The sequence below is a fragment of the Vicugna pacos genome, chromosome 1 (assembly GCF_048564905.1).
Source record: "Vicugna pacos chromosome 1, VicPac4, whole genome shotgun sequence".
Taxonomy (NCBI): Eukaryota; Metazoa; Chordata; class Mammalia; order Artiodactyla; family Camelidae; genus Vicugna; species Vicugna pacos.
The window spans coordinates 3,676,982-3,699,343 of NC_132987.1; the positions used below are offsets into that span (position 1 = coordinate 3,676,982).

Below are 22,362 nucleotides of genomic sequence, written 5' to 3' on the forward strand. Positions count from 1 at the left end.
CTGATTGGTTATTTCTCTCCCCCCTGATTGGTCCTAATTAGACAACTATTGTTTTATCTTATTTGCATATGATGTTGCAAAGTGTAAACTGGCAGCCTATTAAAAGCCTGTGTAAACCTACAGATGGGGTCCAGAGCTTGGAGTGTTAACTCCTCTGGGCCCGCCGGCATAATAAACCTGAGTTCTCCAACTCTCTGAGTGCTGCTTGGTCTCTCACCCGGATCCAGGTTGCTGTCACAACTGAGCTGTAACACCAAGCCGTAACACTGAGCTGTACCACTGAGCTGTCACACATTTTTCTGCAATAATATAGTTATACATGAGTCTTCAACTGTACTCAGGGTTGGTGCCCCTAACCCCCGGATGTTCAAGGGTCAACTGTACATTCAAAGGTATACTACTCAGTCATAGAAAGAATGAAATCTTGCCATGTGCAACAACATAGTCGGACCTGGAGAGTATCACTTTTAGTGAAATAAATCAGATAAAGATAAGACTATGTTATTTATCACTTATGTGGGGAACCTAAAAAATAAAACAAACAAATGAATATAACAAAACAGAAACAGACTAACAGATAAAGAGAACATACTAGTGGTTACCAGTGCGGAGAGAAAGAGGGGAGTGGCAAGTTGGGGGAGGGAATTAAGAAATACAAACTATTATGTATAAAATAAATAGGCTACATGGATATATTGTACAGCACAGGGAATGTAACCGATATTTTATAATAAATTTAAATGGAGTATAATTTGTAAAAATATCAAATCACTATGTTGGACACCTGAAACTAATACAATAATGCAAACCAACTATACTTTGATTATATGCATATATATGTACATATACACATGTGTATGCAGCAGCCCTTGGAGATGGATAAAGAAGAATCAGGGAGGAAGGACAGTAGAAAAAGTAAGGCGCAGTTTTAGGGTGATTTTAGAGTTTAGGAAAGAGAGACAGTTGGACCCCTGGGTAGCTCAAAAGAGCAGAGAGCACCCACTTCCCACGAAGCAGGGGTTGCACCCACAACCTTCTGAACCAGATGCTGGACTGGTAACTGGTCAGCCCTGTCTCAGTCAGAGAGACCCAGGGGTCTCTCAGCCCTCAATAGCCCCCTGATTCATACGAAGCCAGAAACTGGGCAGCAGCCTCGTGGGCACTGAGCTCCAATTTCCTGGCTTAGCCTTCGGGGGCGCAGAGATTCCTGGGCCATCCAGAATCTGAAAGACCATCTCTGTCCCTGTGGGAGGAACAACACCATGCACTTACCTTTGCTGCGGAGAAGCTGGGATGTTTCCTTCAGTCTCTCTAAATCATCATCCAGTCCATCTGTAAACACTAAAAGGACCTGTTGTTTATGAGAGGGGGGTATGGGAGATGCAGGAACAGAGGGACCAGGGAGAAGGAAGAAGAAGGGAGGACAGAAGGGAGGGGCAATGGAAAAGATGGATGCTGTAAATTGCACGTTTCTTAAAAAATGCAAGGGTAGGCTATAACCAGCCTTTCACCCTGTTCTATTCCATTTTACCCATTCATTTGTTACTTTATTACACACTCACTTGTCCTCCATGTCCTCCCACACACACACACCACCCCCCGCTGAAAAAGAATCTGAAGCAGCTTAATGTGTTCACTTAAAGATACCGTCCAAAAATTGCCTTACAATGTTCTTTATCTATGTTACCTTTACTCATAGAAAAATTGAATTTAAAAAGTGAATTACATTTTTTAAGAAATAAATCCATCGGATGCATGATGGAAGGAAAAACTCAATGTAACTTTCAAAGTTTGGGGATGTCTTTTCCTAATAGATGTCATATGAGATCTTTTTACCTCTGTGACTTCTGTGGGTGCGTGGTTCAGGGGCAGCAGAAAGGGAGGAGCGGGGTTATGCTAACAAGCCATTAACTGTCACTAAAGATGGTTCAGGGGGCTGATTACAAAAATAATGGGTCCTACAAACTTATGATTACCAGAGTGGGGAAGGGGTTGGGAAGGGATAAATTGGGAGTTTGAGATTAGCAGATACTAACTGCTATATAAAAAAAAGATAAACAACAGGGTTCTACTATATAGCACAGGAAGCTATATTAAATATCTTGTAGTAACTGATGACAAAAAAAGGATATGAAAAGGAACAGATGTATGTATATGAAACATGATGCTGTACACCAGAAACTGCCCCAACATTGGAAATTGACTATATGTCAATTAAAATAAATAAATAAATAAATAAACAAACAAACAAATAAATAAAATCATGAAAGAGAGAGAGTGAAAGAAAGAGAGAAATAATGGGTTCTTACAATGAGTGACCATGAGGAGCTACCATCTTCCAAGCTGTCTTTGGAAGAAATTTATGTCGTGGAAAACCTGGATCACTAAGCTGTGGGCAACCCGAGGGCAGTGACTTTATCCTTTTACCTCTACTGACATTCAGCAAAGAGCCTCTAGCGCTTAGTAAATACTTGTTGATTGAATGAAAACACATCTCTTGTCAATCTTGACTGAGTAAGACTAGTTTTCCTCTATGCAAGATCCTCAGTGAAGAACAGTTTATTTGTCCTCAGTCCCAAAAGCCTTATCCCTCCCCATGCCTAATGGTTCAATAATGTGGGTTCTCAGCATTTGTTACCTTCACTTTAGCAGAAGAGAGACGGAGAGCACTATCTCCCAGGGACTGCAAAAAATCCACATCCATGTGGTTGCTATTGGCAGTCTGCTGAATCAAGAACTTCTGAATTCTTCCATCACTGTACTTTTCAAAACCTGAGTCAAAGATGAGCTGGCCACTTGAGCCAGGAACCACGTAGCGGAACATCACGTTGGTCTGACCGGGAAGGCTACAGCTGATGTTGGAAAGCAAGGCCAGCTCTTGCATCAGCTCTGGCAGTAACTCTTCAAGCGACTGCTGAATTTGCCTCGTGGGGGTGGACACATCAATTCCTACAGACAAATCTATGTGGCATCCTTTGAAGGTGAAGGAGAAGAAAATCAAATTAGTTATCTGTAGACACACAACCCAGCCCAGAAGATATCAACCAAGCTGGCTCTGCAAGAAGGACCTCCAGTTGAGACAAGAGGGAAGAGAACAGGGTGCAACCACTAAAAGAATGACACAGCCATTGAGGATAGGACATAAACTGGTTAGAACCAGTTAGCACCAAGATGGCAGAAGATTCAACTTCCAGTAGACCCTGAGCCTCATTATATGCTCACTGTAATATATTAGCATGCTAGATGGCACTCCCACAGGTGCCATGACAGTTTCAAGGCTGACCATAAAAGGTCAAAAAGTGGGTGATGGCCCAATTCCTGGGAATCCCTACTCTTTCCCCCAAATAGTTGGAATAATCCTCCCACTTGTTAGCATATGAAATTACCCAGCCCATAAACACCAACAACCCCCAGACCTCGTGGTCAGTATCTCTTCTGAGATGGACGCATTCTGCCTGTGGAATGTGTACCTCTCTAAGTCAGCTTGCTTTCACTTTACTATGGCTCACTCTTGAATCCTTTCCTGTGCAAGAACCTACTCTCTGGCAACACAGCCAACCCACAGAAGGGTAAGCTAAATAATGGTGTTTTTTTATTTAATTGAGGGGAATGGCTTGTTACACAGCAAAAGTTAACTGGTACAAAACATACACTATGGCTCTGCAGGTCCTATTCCCTCTACCCAGAAGTCCTTTCCCATCCCTTCCACCCCAGCCTGGTTAACTCATATTATGTCCTCCAAATTGTAGTTCAAGTGACTGCCCTCCCTAAATCTCTCTGTGACTCATGTCCCCAGATCCTCAAGCTGAGTGATTAAATGTCCCTGTGTATCCACTGTTACTTGACTTGACCTTCTCTCTCTCTGAACAAAGAGTCCCTCATAGTAGGGACTATGTCATCCTACTTTCCCAGTATCTAACACACATCCTCATTAAATGCTCTCCAAACAAACGTAGAAGAAAATAATGAGTCTTGAGTTTCTTTCAGCACAAGCTGTACCATTCCCTTCTTCCCTGGAAGCTTCCTCCCACCTACATGCATCCACCTTGTTTCAGGAAAACGTGTTGGAAAAGACCAGGACAGACAGTCATTCCCAATACGCTGTTCCTTCTCCCTAAAAGCCCTGAAGCCCTCCTGGGAGGACGGAGCTAGAGCCTGAGGGTCCACTGATGTTTCAGGCTATACCCACCCACTCACAATAAGACCACCCACAAAATTCCACTGAGGAGGCAAAAGCTGGCAGTCACAGATGCACTTGGATTAGAATTGGCGTGAATAACTTAAAATGGAACTTATCAACCATAAAACAGCCACTATTATTAGCTACTTCTGGGTAACAAGCAGAATTTAGGATTGTCAGGGCAACCCAGGACATGTAGGCTCTGTTCCCTTAGATCAGCACACATTGGAGTATTTGGCTCAGAATCAATAAAAACAAAACTGCAGATTTGGGGGTGGAAGGGTTGTTTTGAGGAAGATAAACACTGGACACTTTACCAGTAAAAAGGGTCATAATCAGTGGCTTAAACTTTCTCAGGGATCTGAGATCCAGGGCTGAACCATGGCTGTTCAATCTTCTAAATATCCTCTGTGCTAGCTAGCCAGATATGTTTCTGCAATTAAAAAGACAGAAAATGCCTTCCTCCGCTCTTTCCATATAAAACATCTTGGCTTTGTTTTGATTTTTAAGTCTCCAGTTGAAATTCACCACAAGGAGTTTCCGCAGATGTAAATCTCATTTCTATATCAGATCTAAATCCAGAAAAAAGAAATTTCTTTTTTGCAGTGTGGTAGATTACTCTAACATTTCTAATTTGCATTTTCCCCAGAATATTTTCAGCTGGCATTATCCCTGTACCACCAGGAGCATTTTCTTTGCCTGTTAAGGGAGAGGGTTGAAACTCTAAGGTCTTTCTGATTCAGCGTTATGATTCTAGAATTCTAGAATTAATTAGGTTTCAGCCATTATTAGAGTATCCAGCTAATTTAAGCCAAAAAAATCAAAGACAGAGCTGAAGATAAATATAAATCCTAATTTACTATGTGGCGCAAAATGATCTGAAAAGAGAAGCTAGACTCCTATATTCCTTCTCCTTCCTAGGACAATACCCAGCTGCATACAAACAAAAACAAAACAAAACAAAACAAAAATAGGATTTTGATTCCTGAGGAATCTGAACTGCTTAATACAGGACATCCCATAATCCATGCTTATTTAAAAAAAACAATTTTACACACACACTCTCTTCAATTGATTCCTGAATTCACCAAAGACACTGATAAGTAGTGATACCCTTTAGACGGAAATAGACCAGAAAACAAATTTCTTCTATAGAGCACAGGCCACCATATTTGATATCTTGTAATAACCTTTAATGAAAAAGAATATGAAAAAATATATATGTATATTCATGACTGGGACATTGTGCTGTACACCAGAAATTGACACATTGTAACTGACTATACGTCAATTAAATATATATATATATATATTAATTTAATATTCTACAAAATTGGATCTGGCTTTTTGATACCAAAATTGATGGGAAACTCAAAACCTCTGCCTTCTTGATTTTCCATCTGTGTTTCCTAACCTTTTTGTTTTTCTCAGCTGGAAATTGAGTATCATAATAATTGAGTATTATAATAATAACCCCCCTATTTCACATGGGGTTGACTTAGGAATATTGGGCTTTATGAGTTTCATTATATATTATTCCATAGGACATAACTATACACTATACTTTGCCACACATTACGATACCATCCTGCGCTGTCCTATTGCATACTATAACATACTACACTGTACGTCAGCCTTCTACTGCGTCCTGCACTGTACTGTACAACCCTCCTACTCAAAGCATGATTTGAAGACTAGCAGAGTCAGCATCCCCTGGGAGCCTGTTAGAAATGCAGACTCACCTCCAACCCACTGAATCAGTAACTGCAGTTTAACAAGGTCCCCGGGTGATTCAAATGCACATTCATCTGAGAGGCCCTGTTGTGCTATACACCAAAAGGCACCTAGAACAGGATTTGGCACACAGGTGCTGGAACCAGACTGCCTCAAGTTCATGAACACCTCTGCTATTTGCTTGAGCCAAATAACCTGATTTTGCCATGCGCTTGGTTTTCTCATTTGTTAAGTAGTATCTACTTATTAATAGGGTTTGGTGAAGACAGAATGTTTTAACCTATGGGAGCCCTCGGAACAGGACTTGGCACAAAAAAAAAAAAAAAAACCACATCTAGAGGTGAGCCTTTCTAATTACAATGTGTGTGTGGCATCTTGTCCCCGTGGGTAGGAGGCATCCGTGAAGACATTCAGTCTCAAGTCAGTCTCAAGTCTTGGGAAAAGAGCCAAGGGAAACCCAAACTGTTGGGAGGAGGAACACTTATCTCCAGACCCTGTTGTTTCGGAGAAAAGCTTGAGGAGATAAAATGGGATTGAGGATGAAATGAGCCATATGGAAACAAAATGGCAACCAAGAAGCGAGACCCAGTACAGAGTCGCATGGAAAAGACAGCGTGTTCTATTTCATAAGAACAACTATCTGACTGATCTTATTCGCTGCTTTTCTTTTCCTTTCTCTGGACCCCAATCTCCAGGAGGCTGTCTTTGCACATTCCAGTCTGGCTTCATATCTACAAGGAATGAAGGAAGAGTTGGGAGGACTTACTAGAGACAGAGTTTGGAGAAGGGTCAGGCCTCTGGAGTCCAGAGTGATGACAGCCACGTGAATGATGAAAAATTTCCCAAGGGAAGGAAACCACAGCGTTCCTTCAGGGCCGTTATCTTCCCCACAGGGTGATTTTCCCTCCCTCCTCCAGCTAGAAGGACCAGTTTTATTTCACTAAGAGAGCCAGCCTGGTCCCAGACACCTACCATGGGCTTATGGATCAAGTGACAAAATCCTTTGTCCCTCACCTTGTGGAATGCAGATCTTGTACAGAATCTCCTTCTCCAGGTTTTGCAGGGACTCAAATTTTTCTTCATAGTACACTTTGCCCTGGTCCTTAGTGATCTCCAAAAGCTGAGACTTTCTGGCTCCTCCCACCCCAATGGCAAAGATAATGATGTTTCTGTCCCTGAGGGCCTTGGCCGGTAGGACTACACTGTCCTGGGAGACCCCGTCGGTGATTACAATCAAATACTGATGAACACTGGGCCTCCCTCCTCTTGAACTGTCAAAAAAAGGCAGCGTGAAGTTCAGGGCTTTCCCGGTGTAGGTGCCATCATTTATTTGCTTAACGTTCGAGATGGCCCTGTGGATGTCCGCCTTGGAGGAGTGCTGGCTGAGCCTGAATTCTTCCTGCGGGTTGGAGCTGAACTGCAGAAGGCCAATCCGAATTTCATCGGCACTGATATTAGATTGGTTCACCATTCGCCTCATGAATCCCTTCATCCTTTCAAAGTCTTTCGGGGGGATGGACTCAGAACCGTCCATCAGGAAGATGATGTCAGCTTTCCTGTTCTTACAGGCTGGGTGGGGGAAGGGACAGAATATTCTCTCAGAGTCTGAAACCAATTAATTACAAGCTGCCAAGAAGAGTCTAGGGTAACATATATACAACACAAAATACATTTAAAGGGGGTGGAAAGGGAAGTCAACGAAATAAATTTTCTGTGACCCGGTATGAACAAGTCTCGAAATAAGACACAGCTGTGTGATAAAGATATAAAACGTGACCACCTTGGATCAATCTAGGTCATGGTCACTCTGTGTCCAGTGCTCATTTTTGGACCAGTGAGTCCATGCTTGGGGAATGAAGCCTATACAAATAGATTAGACATACATACTCAGAGAGACAGAGAGAGAGAGAGACTGAAGAAAAATATTCTTACTCTCTGAGGAGCAGATGTCCTGTACCACTTCTTGTTGGATGGCCTTCAAGGAATCAAAATCATACACGAAAAACATTCTGTCCTCAGCCATCTCCCGAAGCTCAGCAGTGTTAGCATCCCTGACTCCAACGGCATAAATGGTGACTCTGTCTCTCCTCAATGCCTCTGCAGCCTCTGCTACGTGATCCATAGATTTTCCATTGGTTATGACGATGAGATACCAAGGCACGTTGCTGCGAGCAGTGTCTGCAAAGACCTGAACCATGTGGCCCAAGGCGTGGCCGGTCATGGGGCCCCCTCCCTTCTGCTGCATGCCATCGATGGCAGCCTTCAGCCCTTCCCTGCTGGGATGCTGGCTGAGGATAACCTGAGTGTCGATACCATCTGAGTACTGAACAACTCCAAACTGTACTCTGTCAGGCCCCACGTGGAACATCTTTATCACCTCATTCATGAACACTTTCATTTCGAGAAAATCATCTGGGTTGATGCTGCCGGACCCGTCAATAAGGAAGTAAATATCTGCCTTCTGGATGTGCACACAGCCTAGGTGGTAAGAGGAAGTGGCAGCCATGAGAGCAATGTTGGAGACGACCCATGGCAGAGCGATCGATCCCCATGCCCCCGGTTCCCTGAGCCCTCATTGCTCCCTTTCTACTAAAAGCACCTGAAACTCTCCCTAAGGATGTTCCTCGGCCAAGGGCATGATTGGCCCACACCCCAGTCAGGCCAGGAGTGAGACGGAGCAGCCACCTGCCATGATTGACAGGGCTGTGGTTAAGTACCCCGTCTCCCTTGCTGTTTGGTGGGACCACTCTAGGGGGAACACTCGGAGTCCTCAGCAAAGCTGAGCCAGGTGCCTCCAGCCATCACCTGCTCACTAACTCAGCCTGTGCTGGCTGCCTTCCCTCCCTCTCCCCAGCCTCCACTCCCCAACAGTGTTCCCTGCACTCGCCTCCCAGATAAGTCACTCGAACCTACATTCTTGTCTTGGAGTCTGTTTCTGATGAACCCCAAAGATGTGAGGAAAATACGACTTGATGTTTCTCAAATGGGGATGTTGAGAACAAGCTAAAAGTGACACATCAGAGCCTATCTGAAGCGATGGATTGTCTCAGCATCCAATATACCTGCTTCCACTGCAAGTCATCCTTTTTAAATGCATGGGCATGGGGGTGAGGGTATAACTCAGTGGTAGAGCACATGCTTAGCAAGCACAAGGTCCTGGGTTCAATCCCCAGCACTCCATTAAAAATAAATAAATACAAACTACTATGTACAGAATAGATAAATAACAAGGTTCTACTGTATAACACAGGGAATAATATTCAGTGGCTTATAGTAATCTGTAATGGAAAAGAATATGAACAAGAATATATATGTGTGTGTGTGTATGTGTGTGTGCGTGTGTGTAATTGAATCACTATACTATACACCAGAAACTAATACAACATTGTAAATCAAAAAAATAAGAATAAATTTTTTTGAAGGAGAGAGAAGCAAGATGGTGGAGTAGAACAGAGGGGGAGCCTCTGAGGCTTAGATCTGGCCTGAGCACCCCTTGACCAACAGAACTAAGTTAAACGGGCACAAAGGGTCCCCGTGACACCCAGCCCGAGATGAGAGCCAACAGCTGGGGCTGGGACAGGCCGCCTGAGCCGGGCAGAGGACTGAGGTGGCTCCACTGACACAGCCCCGGGGGACTGCAGGGGGCTACACTCCATGGCTGGGCGGGGGCATGGAGCAGAACAACCTCTGTCCCCCATAAATTGTGAAAAAAGCAAAGCAACAAGGCTGGTGTGCCCTGGGGGGAGGGGCGCCATAGCCTTCGTCTCCTCAGACCCAAGGCGCCATTACTGGCGCTTCTTGCAAGAAGAGAGGCGGGGTGCAACCACAGCCGCCATCTCTTGCTGTGCGCAGTGCCTGGGCAGGGGTGAGGCCGAGACCTGAATCCACACCTGGGGGCTCTGCAACCTCCTGGGCAGGACTGAGACTTGTTTACAGCCTGAGACACATAGGATCTTTCCGCCCTGACACCTCAGAGAACTCGTGCTACCAAGACAAACAAGGAGCTGAGATCTGGCATGGAGCAGGGGCAGGGCTGTTCCGCAGTCTTCCCCGCCCACCTACAGAGTGCCAACCCGAGGCAGGGCAGGCAGCTGCACAGAGCAGCGGAGCAACTGGTGCCAGGAGAGGGTGGATGGCCACCTGCCTTCCTGGCAGGAACGCAGCACCTGACCACGGTACTGGGAGGAGGCGCAATCTGCCCACCTGCCTCCCCAGAGCGCAGCATCTGACTGTGGCATCTGGAGGGGGAGTGACCTGCCTGCCCACGAAGTAAGAGCTCAGCACCTGACCTAGTGTTGGGAGGGGATGCGATCTGCTAGCCGACTGCCACTGGGAGCAGCACAGACAAGTGCGCCAGCAGAGGGCCTCTGGAAACAGCAAGCTGAGTTCATGAAACAAGATGAAGACACAAAGACCTCTCAATAAAATCATTAAGAGCACACCATCTCCAGGAGAACTAGATAACTGATACTCCATAAGTCACAGTGCCAGAGAGATATGAGCAATATGAAGAAGCAAAGGAACCACTCCCAATTAAAAGATCAAGAGAAATCCCCTGAATGCACAATCAAGGAAATAGACATTGATGGCCAACTAGATCAAGATTTCAAAAAAGGAGTGATCAAAGTACTGAAGGAACTAAAAGAAATGTTTATGTGCTTAGAGATATAAAATATGTCAAAAAAGAAATAGAAGCAATAAAGAAGAACCAAGTAGAATTAGTAAACTCATTTGTTGAGATGAGAGCTGACCTAAAGTCTGTACAAAGCAGGTTAGATAATGCAGAGGAACGAATGAGTGACCTAGAAGACAGGACAACAGAAAGCACCCAATCAGAACAGCTGAGAGAAAAACAAATAAAAAACAATGAAAAGAATATAAGGGACCTATGGGATAATATAAAGCATGCCAATCTACGCATACTAGGGGTTCCAGAAGGGGAAGAAAGAACAAGGGGGATTGAAAAGGTATTTGAAGAAATCATGACTGAAAACTTCCCAAACCTAAAGAAGGAATAAGATATCCAGGTACAGGAGGCTCAGAGGGTTCCAAACAGGAAGAAACCAAACAGACCCACACCAAGACATAGCATAATCAAGATGGCCAGAGTCAAGGATAAAGAAATGATCCTAAAGGCAGCAAGAGAAAAACAGAGTGGGTTACAAGGGAACCCCCATAAGGCTCTCAGCTGATTTCTCTACACAAACACTACAGGCCAGAAGGGAGTGGCAAGATATATTCAAAGTCCTGAATGAAAAAAAGATGCAGCCTAGGATACTCTATCCAGCAAGGCTATCCTTTAGAATAGAAGGAGAGATAAAGAACTTCACAGACAAGCAAAAACCAAAAGAATTTAGCCACACTAAACCCATGCTGAAAGAAATATTGATAGGTCTACTTTAACTAGAAAAGAAGTAGGATGCTACAAAAATGAGAAACTCATAAGTGGAAAGGTGATAACTACCATGAATTACAAATAAAATAAACACAAAATTGAAAAGAAAACATCTAAATCATTAAAAGTGGGAGAGGGAAGCAACGAAAGCCACTGTGGAAAACAGTATGGAGATTCCTCAAAAGGCTAGGAATAGACTTACCATATGACCCAGGAATCCCGCTCCTGGGCATATATCCAGAAGGAACCCTACTTCAAAAAGACACCTGCACCCCAATGTTCATAGCAGCACTATTTATAATAGCCAAGACATGGAAACAGCCTAAATGTCCATCGACAGATGACTGGATAAAGAAGAAGTGGTATATTTATACAATGGAATACTATTCAGCCATAAAAACGACAACATAACACCAATTGTAGCAACATGGATGTTCCTGGAGAATGTCATTCTAAGTGAAGTAAGCCAGAAAGAGAAAGAAAAATGCCATATGAAATCACTCATATGTGGAATCTAAAAAAAAAACCAAAAAACATAAATTCAAAACAGAAACAGACTCATAGACACAGAATACAAACTTGTGGTTGCCAAGGGGGCTGTGGGTGGGAAGGGACAGACTGGGATTTTAAAATGTAGACTAGATGAACAAGATTATACTGTATAGCACAGGGAAATACATACAAGATCTTGTGGTAGCTCATAGCGAAAAAAAAACATGACAATGAATATATGTATATTCACGTATAACTGAAATATTGTGCTCTACACTGGAATTTGACACAATATTGTAAAATGAATATTACTCAATTAAAAAATGTTTAAAATTTTAAAAAAGAATAATTTTTTTAAAAAATCATTATCAAAAATAAATAAATAAACTTAATTACCTTCCCTCCAGAAGCTAATACAACATTGTAAATTAAAAAATAAAAATAACATTTTTTGAAAATCATCCCCTTAAAAAAATAAATAGATCTAACTATCTTTCCCTCTTCAAAAACAAACAAACAAACAAAAATTCACAGTTACGATAACCCAGTGTTTTACTTTTGTCATGTAGCAGATTTCTCAGAGAGAGCAGCATGATTTTGCCCTCAATCCCTTCAGACTTATGTTATTAATCTCTGGATTCCTTGACCCAGGGACGCCTTTTCATGGCTCCTGACCAGAAGGGCAGTGGTCTCCCTTATTCAGGCCACCACTTGGGAGGACTTGGTCCATGTAACACATGAAGCATCCTACACTAGATAAAATATCTGTTGTTTATCTGAATGAAATTCAAATTTCACTGGGCATCTTGTATTTATCTGCCAACCCCACCCTAGAGGGGCAGGCATCGGAACAGAGTGCGGCTTGGAAGCGTTTGCTGAGTGCTTGGGGAATGGAGGGGGAATTTTGTAAAGAGAAGGCAGGAACCGGAACCTTGATGGAAACAGCACCCACTGGCAACAGGGCGTGGCTGGCCTGAGTCCAAGTAAAAGACCACTGCGCAGGAAGCGGTATCTCTGCGGCCAGCCCTTTCCTGTGCAGTGGTCCTTTCTCCTCAGCAGTGGCCCAAAGAGGCTCCCCTACCGCCCAGGGCTTCTCATCGTCCACAGGATGGGTTAAAAGTCCAAGTACCGCCTGGTGCGACACATTCTCGCCAAGCTTGGCAGAGGGACATTTTGGAGGAGAGACGATTTTTGACAGTGATGCTAATATGCACGCCTATCACATAAACCACGTGCTTAGAAGAGGGTCTGACACACAGCAGGTGACCAATAAATGGCAGATATTATGATCGTTACGATCACCCAGGACAGAATTCTGGTGACATTGTCCCAACTTCTCCTTACCTCTAAGCTGCCCCTACATCGAACCACCCCAGACTTTGGGCAGATTTTCCTAATTACAGGTTTCTTTTTAGCTGCTATGCAGTCTGAGAAAGAAATCAACTCTCAAGTCTTCACTGTTTGACAATCAGGAGAGAATGTAAGCAGGGGGTTCACAAGCCAGTGAAATTCATAGTTAATGATTTTGTTCCTCATTCCCGAGATAAAGAAAGGGACTAAAAATCTGGGCCAAAGAGGAAGACAGGGATTTATTTAGATATTTTAAATCTCTAGACCTCAACACAAGTCATCAGGAAATTACAAAATCATTTAGTGGTTTTTTTTTAAATAAGTAAATAAATTAAAGCTCACTGATTCTCCCCTGAGGATACAGTTACAGCTCTGAATTTTTCAGTTAATTATATACATTTCAAGTTGCCACCTTCTTTCTATAATTCTGAGTTGAATCTAAGACATACTAGCACGGATGGACAAAAACAGACAGACAAGTAGATAGACAGACACAAAGATATTCATAACAGCCCATAAGTGGCAAATCATTATAATTACACAACAAAGCAAATATTGTGAAAATCTATAGGATATGAGTGTGAATAAAAGGGGTTTATGACATCTATGAAAACCAAGTTAACTACTTAGAAAAGACCCAGCAGAGGCAAGTTGCTTTAAAAGAAATTGTTGATAATGTTAGCCACCATATACAAAAATAGATTTAAAAAAGAGTTTCTTCTGTAGGGCACAAAGAACTATGTTCAATATCTTGTAATAACCTTTAATGAAAAAGAATATGAAAAAGGAATATACGTATGTATAAGCATGACTTGGACATGGTGCTGTACACCAGAAATTGACACATTGTAACTGATGGTACTTCAATTTAAAAAAATAATTTTTAAAATGTTGTAATTAAAAAAAAGAAGTTGGTGGTGTACTGGAGAGCACTGCAAAGGACTGCATTTTTGAGATCATAAAAGTCAATAAGGATGTCTGTACGTAGATGGTTTCAACAGTGGTGAAGTTCTCTTCATTAATGAAACTGAACCTGGAAATGATAGAACATACACTATTGGATGATTCATGAGGCAAATACATGGAACTCCAATCAGAGGGGCTCCTAGTCAAAGAAGCCTTGGCCCTGCACAAAAGATTGGCAAATTGATGTTCATTTACTATATTTGAAGTTAAATGTTTTAATTTCAAGAATGTTTGTATCTTTCTCTTTTGAAATAATCTGCCACTTTATATGACTTAAGGTCTGGTCAATCTATACGCAGATCCCTACGGCTTCTACTGTAAAAATCCATATTTTTTCATCAAATTGTTTGTTAAAAGGGATGAGGGGTAAGACAGGAAGACAGGGCCGTGTTCACTTTTTACTTCACATTCTCCACTGTGTAGAGTTAAGACAAAATAACGGTTTCATAAGTTTTGTTTCTGTTTTTCAATGAATTGACTCCAAAATCTTTTCTTGGGTGGGAGGTAGAGCAGGTGTGGGTAAGGAGCAAACAGAATAAACATTTTTTTTAAAAAGATCAAATTTGGGAAAGGTCCTCCTACCTTCTTGTAGCTCAGAGCCCATCCCAGAAATGGAAACCCTGGTGCCTACAATCTCAGGGCAGAGTTGGTTCTTAATCTTGCTTCCCACAACGGTGAGTTGCAAAAAAGATTCGAGGGAGATGACATACTTCCAAGGAGGATGGGACGCTATCTTCTCCAGATCTGAGTTCTCTGAGGCAATCTGGGTACCCACTGCGTAGATGGTAACCCCTGCCCTGCGGAGGAGAGAAGCGGGCTTGGACACTTTGTCTTGGGAGGAGCTTTCTGTGATGACCACGGCTACCTGCTGTACACCTTGCGAGGACCGGCTGCCCTTCTCCTGAATGAAAACCTCATTCCTCAGGAAATCCAAAGCAGCACCGGTCTTGGTCTTTCCCCTTCTCCCCCTGTAGGTTAATTTGTTCAGATGCTCCAAGATCTTGGCTGGATCCTGAAATGTATCCAGTGAAAACTCAAGCTGTGGTTCCTCGCTGTAGAAGACCAAGCCAATTCTCACAACCTCTGGATGAAATCTTAGAGAGTGGGTGGTGGTCTTTAAGAAACTGACAACTTGTTGGAAATTCAAGTGCCTGTCCCTGGGAAATTCCTCAATGAGGAATACCAAGTCAGCCGGGACTGCAGTCGGACACGCTATAAACAAACGAACAGAAAGAGCTTTAGCATGAGGACAGAATAATAAAGACAACATTCATTTTGTATACAAAAGCTGTATTATTCTCTGTTTCTATATATTATAATTATAAACTTAGCATTGTAAATTGCAATCATGTATCTTATACTAACGTATTAATGCACGTTAGAATTTAGTGGAAGCCTTTATAAAGACCATCATTTTGCAGGACAGTCAAAGAACATCCCGGGGTTCAAAATTTTTCACGTGGAAGTGTGTTCACATCACTTGCAAAATACATAAATATGTGAATATCCACAAGAAAGCACTTTAAGGTCATATTCAATTCATCTAAGTCCACTAGAAGCATCTGAGTCTTGCTTGACTAGTTTTTTCTTTATTTGGGGGGTTTCAGGAAGCCCTGGATCAAATTCTCTTTTATAAGGCCTGAAACCTTTTTGATTTAATCATTGTTCCTCTTTTGGTGAAAGATGGAGATAATCAATGGTGACTATTAATTTATGCACCATTCTCTGATAAATTTCAGGTCATTTTAACAGAGGTAACATGAAATCTTGCAGGTTTCTGTGAAAAATCTTGGTCCAAAAATTGAAGTAACTGGCTGTTTCATTTTGCTATGAAAGAACCATTCTTTTTGCCTACCCCAAATTGGGTAATGGGGTTCTGACTGCATCAACTCCCTTCTAAGAGAAGTCCAGAGCCCTCCCTCCCAATGTAAGGCAGGGCCTAATGTAGGGAAACCCACTGTGTCCGCATACCAATAAGGTCCAAACCTATCTACCGTATGAAAACAGAAATCTCCTTAGCAGAGAGTCAAAACCGCGTGCAGAAGGCTGAAACCAGTGTGTAGACAACTGAGTACCGTGAAACAAAATTTAGAGAAGAGAATACAGGAAGATCAGAATAACCCCTGGACCTACCTTGATGTCCTGAAATTTTCCCTTTGGTCCTTTTTTTTTTTAATAAAGAATCAAAAATTGGATGGACCTAGAGATGATCATACTAAGTGAAGTAAGTCAGACAGAGAAAGACAAATATCACACGGTAACACTTATACATGGAACCTAAAAAAATTACTCAAGTGAACTTCTTTACAAAACCGAAAGAGACTCACAGACATAGACAACAAACTCATGGTGACCAAAGGGGAAAGGAGGGGGAGGGATAAATTAGGAGTTTGGAATTTGCAGATACAAACTACTATACATAAAATAGATAAACAACAAGGACCTCCTATATAGCACAGGGAACTACATTCAATATCTTGTAATAACCTATGTTGAAAAAGGATCTGAGTGTGTGTGTGTGTGTATAACTGAATCACTTTGCTGTACACCAGAAACTAACACAAAATTGTAAATCAACTATAATTCAATTTTTAAAATTTTAAAAAGAATCAAAGATCAATCCTAGATTTAAAAAGAGGGTATTGCCCCTGATTTTTATGTCTGAAACACCTTCTCCAGAAACTGCAAGCAGCTTTGACTTCTCCCTTCCTTCACCTGCTGGTGCCAGGCACTATTATTCTCCTATGAAGAGGTCTCCAGGACTTACCCTGTTTCCTCATTATCAGAGCCACCACTCCCTAGACCCAGGCACCCTCCCTGTGGACAGATGACAGCTCAGCCTTGAAGTCCTTCTGAGCCATGTAGAATCCACCCTGCCCACTGAAGGCTTCCTTCAAGCCCACTTTGGTCATGATTTTTCTTGTTTAAAAACCTACGGTCACTTTCCAGTGCCTTTGGAACCCCATAATCAGGGTACATAATCCAATCTCATCCCTCACTATTTCTGAACCCTCCCCCCGCGCCCAATTGGCTCCATTTTTTTCACTTTCCTCCACATCCATCCAGCCCACCCCTACTTGCACCCCCTTACCCTGCTCTTCTCCTTACCACGAGGCTCCTCCTTTCTCCCTGTATATTAAATACGTTTAAAAGCTCACCCATTGTTGAGGGACCAACACAAATACACCCAGGTCAGGTTCTCTGCCGCACCCTCCTTTTGCTCTATTTCTACTTAAAGTAATGTTCGTAAGTGCTTCTTAGTGCCTTATTATCTCCCTAGATTTTCCTCTTCTTGTCCCTAGATTTTCCTCTTCTTGTCTCACTGTGTCTTTTCTGCCTAAAAAATGCCAAGGACCCTGGAGCTCTGGATGTTGAGACTCTGGGCAGAGCAATGACAGTTCAGACAGAGGAGGAAGCGATCACTTCTAGTTGTGGGGCAGCTCTGTCAAGAAGGCAATTTAAGAACTGAAGGATAAAGGGTTTTTTATATTTTGGGGGGAAGGGGGGTAATTAGGTTGATTGACTGTAACAGAGGTGGTGGGGATTGAACCCAGGCCCTCGTGCATGCTAAGCACACACTCTGCTGCTGAGTTACACCTTCCTTCCTGAAGGATAAGGGTTTGACGGTAGGCATTTCAGGCTGATGGGGTAGTGTGTTCAACAGCAGAGACAGGGGTGGAAAAGTATGACACATATACAGCAAACGGTGAGCTGTTCAGCTTGGCTAGTGGTTAGAATGTATAAAGGGGCTTATCAGGAGATAAAGCTCAGTATTTCTCTACCAACAGAGTGGAACCCTTCCCCAGGGGACATTTGGAAGTATATGGTGGTGTTTTAGGTTATCGTAAGATTCAGGGATGCTACTGGCAGGAATAAGGCATGTTAAACCTTCAGCAACTCACAGGACCATCCTACGCTATGAACTGGATCATTCAAAATGCCAACAGCATCTCCCCTGAGCATCTTGAATGCCAAACTAGGGAGGGACTTCATTTAATCTATGGTGAAAAGCCTGACTGCCCCTTCTTCTGGAAAAGGCACATGGTAACTTGGATTACTGTTCAGAAATACTCACTCCCTACACCTCACTTCATGAGAGGAATATATTTTTAAAGTTTTTTTTAATTTTTATTTTTTAATGGAGGTACTGGGGACTGAATCTACATTCTTCCATATCCAGTTATATCCAACCCCCCGACTCAGGAATATATTTTCTTACTCCACTAATGACAAGATAGCCATGTGACCCTCTTTAGCCAATGGAATATCAGCAGACAATGAAGCAGAGGTCTGAAAACTGCTTCTGCAGTTGGGTTTTCTCTCTTACACCTCTGTAGTCACCATGAGATGGATGTGCCCAGACTAGCCCAATGGCCCCAGGAGGAAGGTGAGAGCCATGGAGCAGAACCAAACGTAGATCAGCCAACTCCCAGCCAAACCCCATACCTGTGAATAAGCCCAGGCAGGACGAGCAAAGCCCAGTGAAGCTGAGCCCAGTGAAGCTCAGCTGATCCATGAAAATAAATGTTTCTTTTCAGCCACTGACTTTTTGGATGGCTTGTTACGCAGCATCCTTAGCTAGCGACCATAATTATCCTCAACAAATGACCATAATTATCCACTCCAAGGTAAGTGCCTGAGGCAAACCCATGCCTCTTCCTCTCCCCATCCATTGATGCTACTGTCCTGGCACTAGGAACCCAGAATGCCCTCTCCTCTGCTCTTTCCCCAGACTCTCCTATTATGCTGAGACCACCGGGTGGCTCACATACCGAGGGACCAAACCTTACCTGCTATCGGCTCCTTCTCTGCCTCGCTGTTGAACTCGAGCTGCCCAGTCCCTTGGATCACTGAGCTCATATCCTGTGTCACCTGTCTGACACCATCTTGTCCTTGCATCTCATATACAAGGGGTGGGGTCCCCATCCCCTCCAGCTCTCTCCTGTCAAAGTCTTGGACACCCACGGACATGACTTTCACGCCTTTCTCCCTCAATGTCTGTGCTGCATCCCCGACCTCATCTCCAGATCTGCCTGAGGTGATGACCACTGCATACTGGGGAATGCCCTGGAGAAACCGGCTTCCTGCTGCCTCCTGGAAGAAGGTCTGATGAAGGTATCGCAGAGCTTTGCCCGTTCTCCTGGGACCTCCCCGGAGCACAAAGTGATCATGGATGTGAGCAGTCATCTCATCCTGGGTCTGGTAGGTATTAAGCAAAAATTCAGTGTGACCTCGGCCACCGTACTGAGCCAGCCCAATCCGGTACTTGTCCCTGCCAACATCCAGCATGCCCACCACCCTGGAGATGAAATTCCACATCCACTGGAAACTGGTCCACGATGTGTTCTGTGACGTGTCAGCGAGAAAGACTACATCTGCATAGGGCTGGGTGTATTCTGGAAATAAAGAGAGAATGGGGAGGAAATGACACAGAGAGAAAGCATATCAAATCAAGACCTCATGAAGATTGAATACAAGGTACTTTTAATCCTCATTAACCTTCCTACTAGGCAAGTATTAGCACCTTCACTGTGCAAATGAGAAAAGTGAAGTGAAAACATGACGCTGCTTGTCATACTCACATAACTAGAAAGTGGCAAAGCCAGGATTTTAAAAACAGGTCTTCTGCTGGAGAGGGTGTGGAGAAAAGGGAACCCTCCTACACAATTGGTGGGAATGTAATTTGGTGCAGCCATTGTGGAAAACAATATGGAGGTTCTTAAAAAACTAAACATAGACCTGCCATACGATCCAGCAGTCCCACTCCTGGGCATATATCTGGAGAAAACTAATTTGAAAAGACACATGCACCCCAATGTTCACAGCAGCACTATTTATAATTGCCAAGACATGGAAGCAACCTAAATGTCCATCAACAGATGACTGGATAAGGAAGTTGTGGTATATATACAATGGGATGCCACTCAGCCATAAAAAAGAATAAAATAAAGTCATTTGCTGCAATGTGGATAGACTTAGAGATTATCATACAAAGGCAAATATCATATGATATCACTGATATTTGGAATCTAAAAAACAATGACATAAACAAACTTATTCACAAAGCAGGAACAAACTCACAGACATAGAAAACAAACTTATGGTTAACAAAGGGGAAGGGGGTAAAGGATAAATTAGGAGTTTGGGATTAGCAGATACAAACTATTATATACAGTGTAGATAAACAACAAAGTTCTTCTGTAGAGCACAGGGAACTATATTCAGTATCTTGTAATAACCCATAATGAAAAAGAATACATATATATATATATATGTATATGTAACTATACTGTACACCAGAACCTAACACAACATTGTAAATCAACTATACTGCAATTAAGAAAAAGGTCTTCCAGACGCCACAACACGCTGTTTCCTCTGAACAGCATGGTAGGATGCTCTGTCCTATCCATGAGAACTCTGTTAATTTCAGTCCGCAGCTCAGATGCTCCTTCATCCAGGAAACACCCTCACACCCTCCAGTGATGGTGAACACCTCCTGGTGCTGCCCTCCCGCTACACTCAGTGGCTCTTGGCCTGTATTACAATTAGGCATCCTGGTTGAAATGTTGGATTTTGACACAACTTCTTACCTTTAATCTTGCTCTCCACCACCGAGCACAGAGTCTGAAGAATGCTTCCAGAGAAATCCTGCAGGATGTTGAAGTTTTCAGTGTTGAAGAGGAACTTCTCAAATGGTTCACTGGCTATCTTTTGCAACTCCTGGACATCCTGGACGTTGACCCCGACCACGTACACAACAACCCCATCTTCTTTCAACCGGTCAGCTGCCTCCTGGACTTCATCGTTTGATTCCCCATCTGTGACCAGGATAACTATCTGGGGAACCCTGTCCTTGGCCCGGCTGCCAGCCACCTCAGTCAAGTAGTTGGTCCTGATGAACTCCAGGGCACTCCCTGTGTTTGTGCCTCCCGTCTGGTAGGGCAGATTCCGGATCTGCTCCAGGACCACACTCTTCAGAGGATACTGGTTCAGCTGAAAGGCTGGGTAGATGTTGTCATTATACTGAGCAAGTCCCACTCGAACCTGGTCACTGCTGATGTCAAGCCCCAAGACTACAGAGTGAAGGAAGTTCTTCACTTTCTGAAAGTTCTGGGGCCCGATGCTGGTCGAGCTGTCTACTAGGAAGACAATGTCGGCCAGGACTGCTTCTCCGCAAGCTGCAAGAGAGGATAAAAGGGGCGGGATCTGTGGGTCTTCACTCAAAATGCTTAGAACCAGTGGAGCCAGACTGTGAACAGAAAGGAAGCGAAATGCCAGGAATCCTGTACACAGTGGTCCTCAGACACCCTGAACTGCAGCATGCTTGGAGCAGTGACAGCAGTAAGAATAATATTATCCTAGGAACAAATATTTTTTCCTTCAAAAGCAGACTTACACTACATCCATATGGAGAGCCATCATAAAGCCCACAGGGTTTATAAAAAGAGTTGGAAAGTCTTTGATCATTGATTGGAGAGGAGCATAAAGTGTAGACAGTTTAGTGAAATTTTACTATTAAAATTAAACATGCACACATATGGAAGGCATATGGGGGAGGGATGAATAAGAGATCAGAAGTAGATCAGAAATAAGAGGAAAGCCTTGTACCTGGAGAGACATGGCCAACAGCTGGAGCTGCATTTACCAAAGTATTACAGAGTTCCTGCCTCAGCTTCGGGGCCAGGCTGCCCAGACCAGAGAGGCTGGGAACAATGGAGACAAATTTCTCGGCAGGGCGACTTGCAATCTCCCCGAGCTCCGCGGATCCCGCGTCTCTGACACCCACCACATAGAGGAGGATGCCCGCCCTCCTAAAGGCCTCGGCTTGATCCCACGCGTGGTCCTCCGGCTGGCCTGTGCTGAGCACCAGGGCAACCTGGGGCACGCCCTGGCTCGCGCGGCTCCCCGCTGTCTCCTGGAAGTGATGATCCAGGAGGAACTGCAGGGCCAGGCCCAACTTGTGGCCCCCAGGCTTAAATGGAAACCTCTGGATGTGTCTCAGCACTTCGCCTTTGCGTTGGTAGGTGGAAAGGAGGAACTCGGACCGGGGCTCTTCGCCATACTGGGCCAGCCCCACGCGGACGGCCTCTCGGCTGACCTTGAAGCCATTGACCATCATGTACAAAAAGCCCCGCACACTGCGGTTGTCCTGGGGGTTGATGCTGGTGTCCACCAGAAACACGACATCTCCCACAGTGGCCTCCCTGCAGACTGGGGGAGAGAGTCCACTTGAGATGAAACA

The 22,362-nt window shown here is 43.7% G+C and overlaps 1 protein-coding gene across 1 annotated transcript in view; it reads right to left on the reverse strand.

Moving 5' to 3' along the window:
* Positions 1-22,362, reverse strand: part of LOC102545896 (collagen alpha-4(VI) chain-like) — a 98,492-nt gene that overhangs the window by 71,562 nt on the left and 4,568 nt on the right. Inside the window, exons 2-9 of the mRNA XM_072971330.1 lie at positions 21,729-22,331; positions 20,711-21,298; positions 18,908-19,513; positions 14,700-15,329; positions 7,847-8,392; positions 6,929-7,483; positions 2,639-2,973; positions 1,273-1,351 (exon numbers count right to left, since the gene is read on the reverse strand). Coding sequence (XP_072827431.1) covers positions 1,273-1,351; positions 2,639-2,973; positions 6,929-7,483; positions 7,847-8,392; positions 14,700-15,329; positions 18,908-19,513; positions 20,711-21,298; positions 21,729-22,331 — 3,942 coding nt within the window. The remainder of the gene's footprint in view (positions 1-1,272; positions 1,352-2,638; positions 2,974-6,928; positions 7,484-7,846; positions 8,393-14,699; positions 15,330-18,907; positions 19,514-20,710; positions 21,299-21,728; positions 22,332-22,362) is intronic.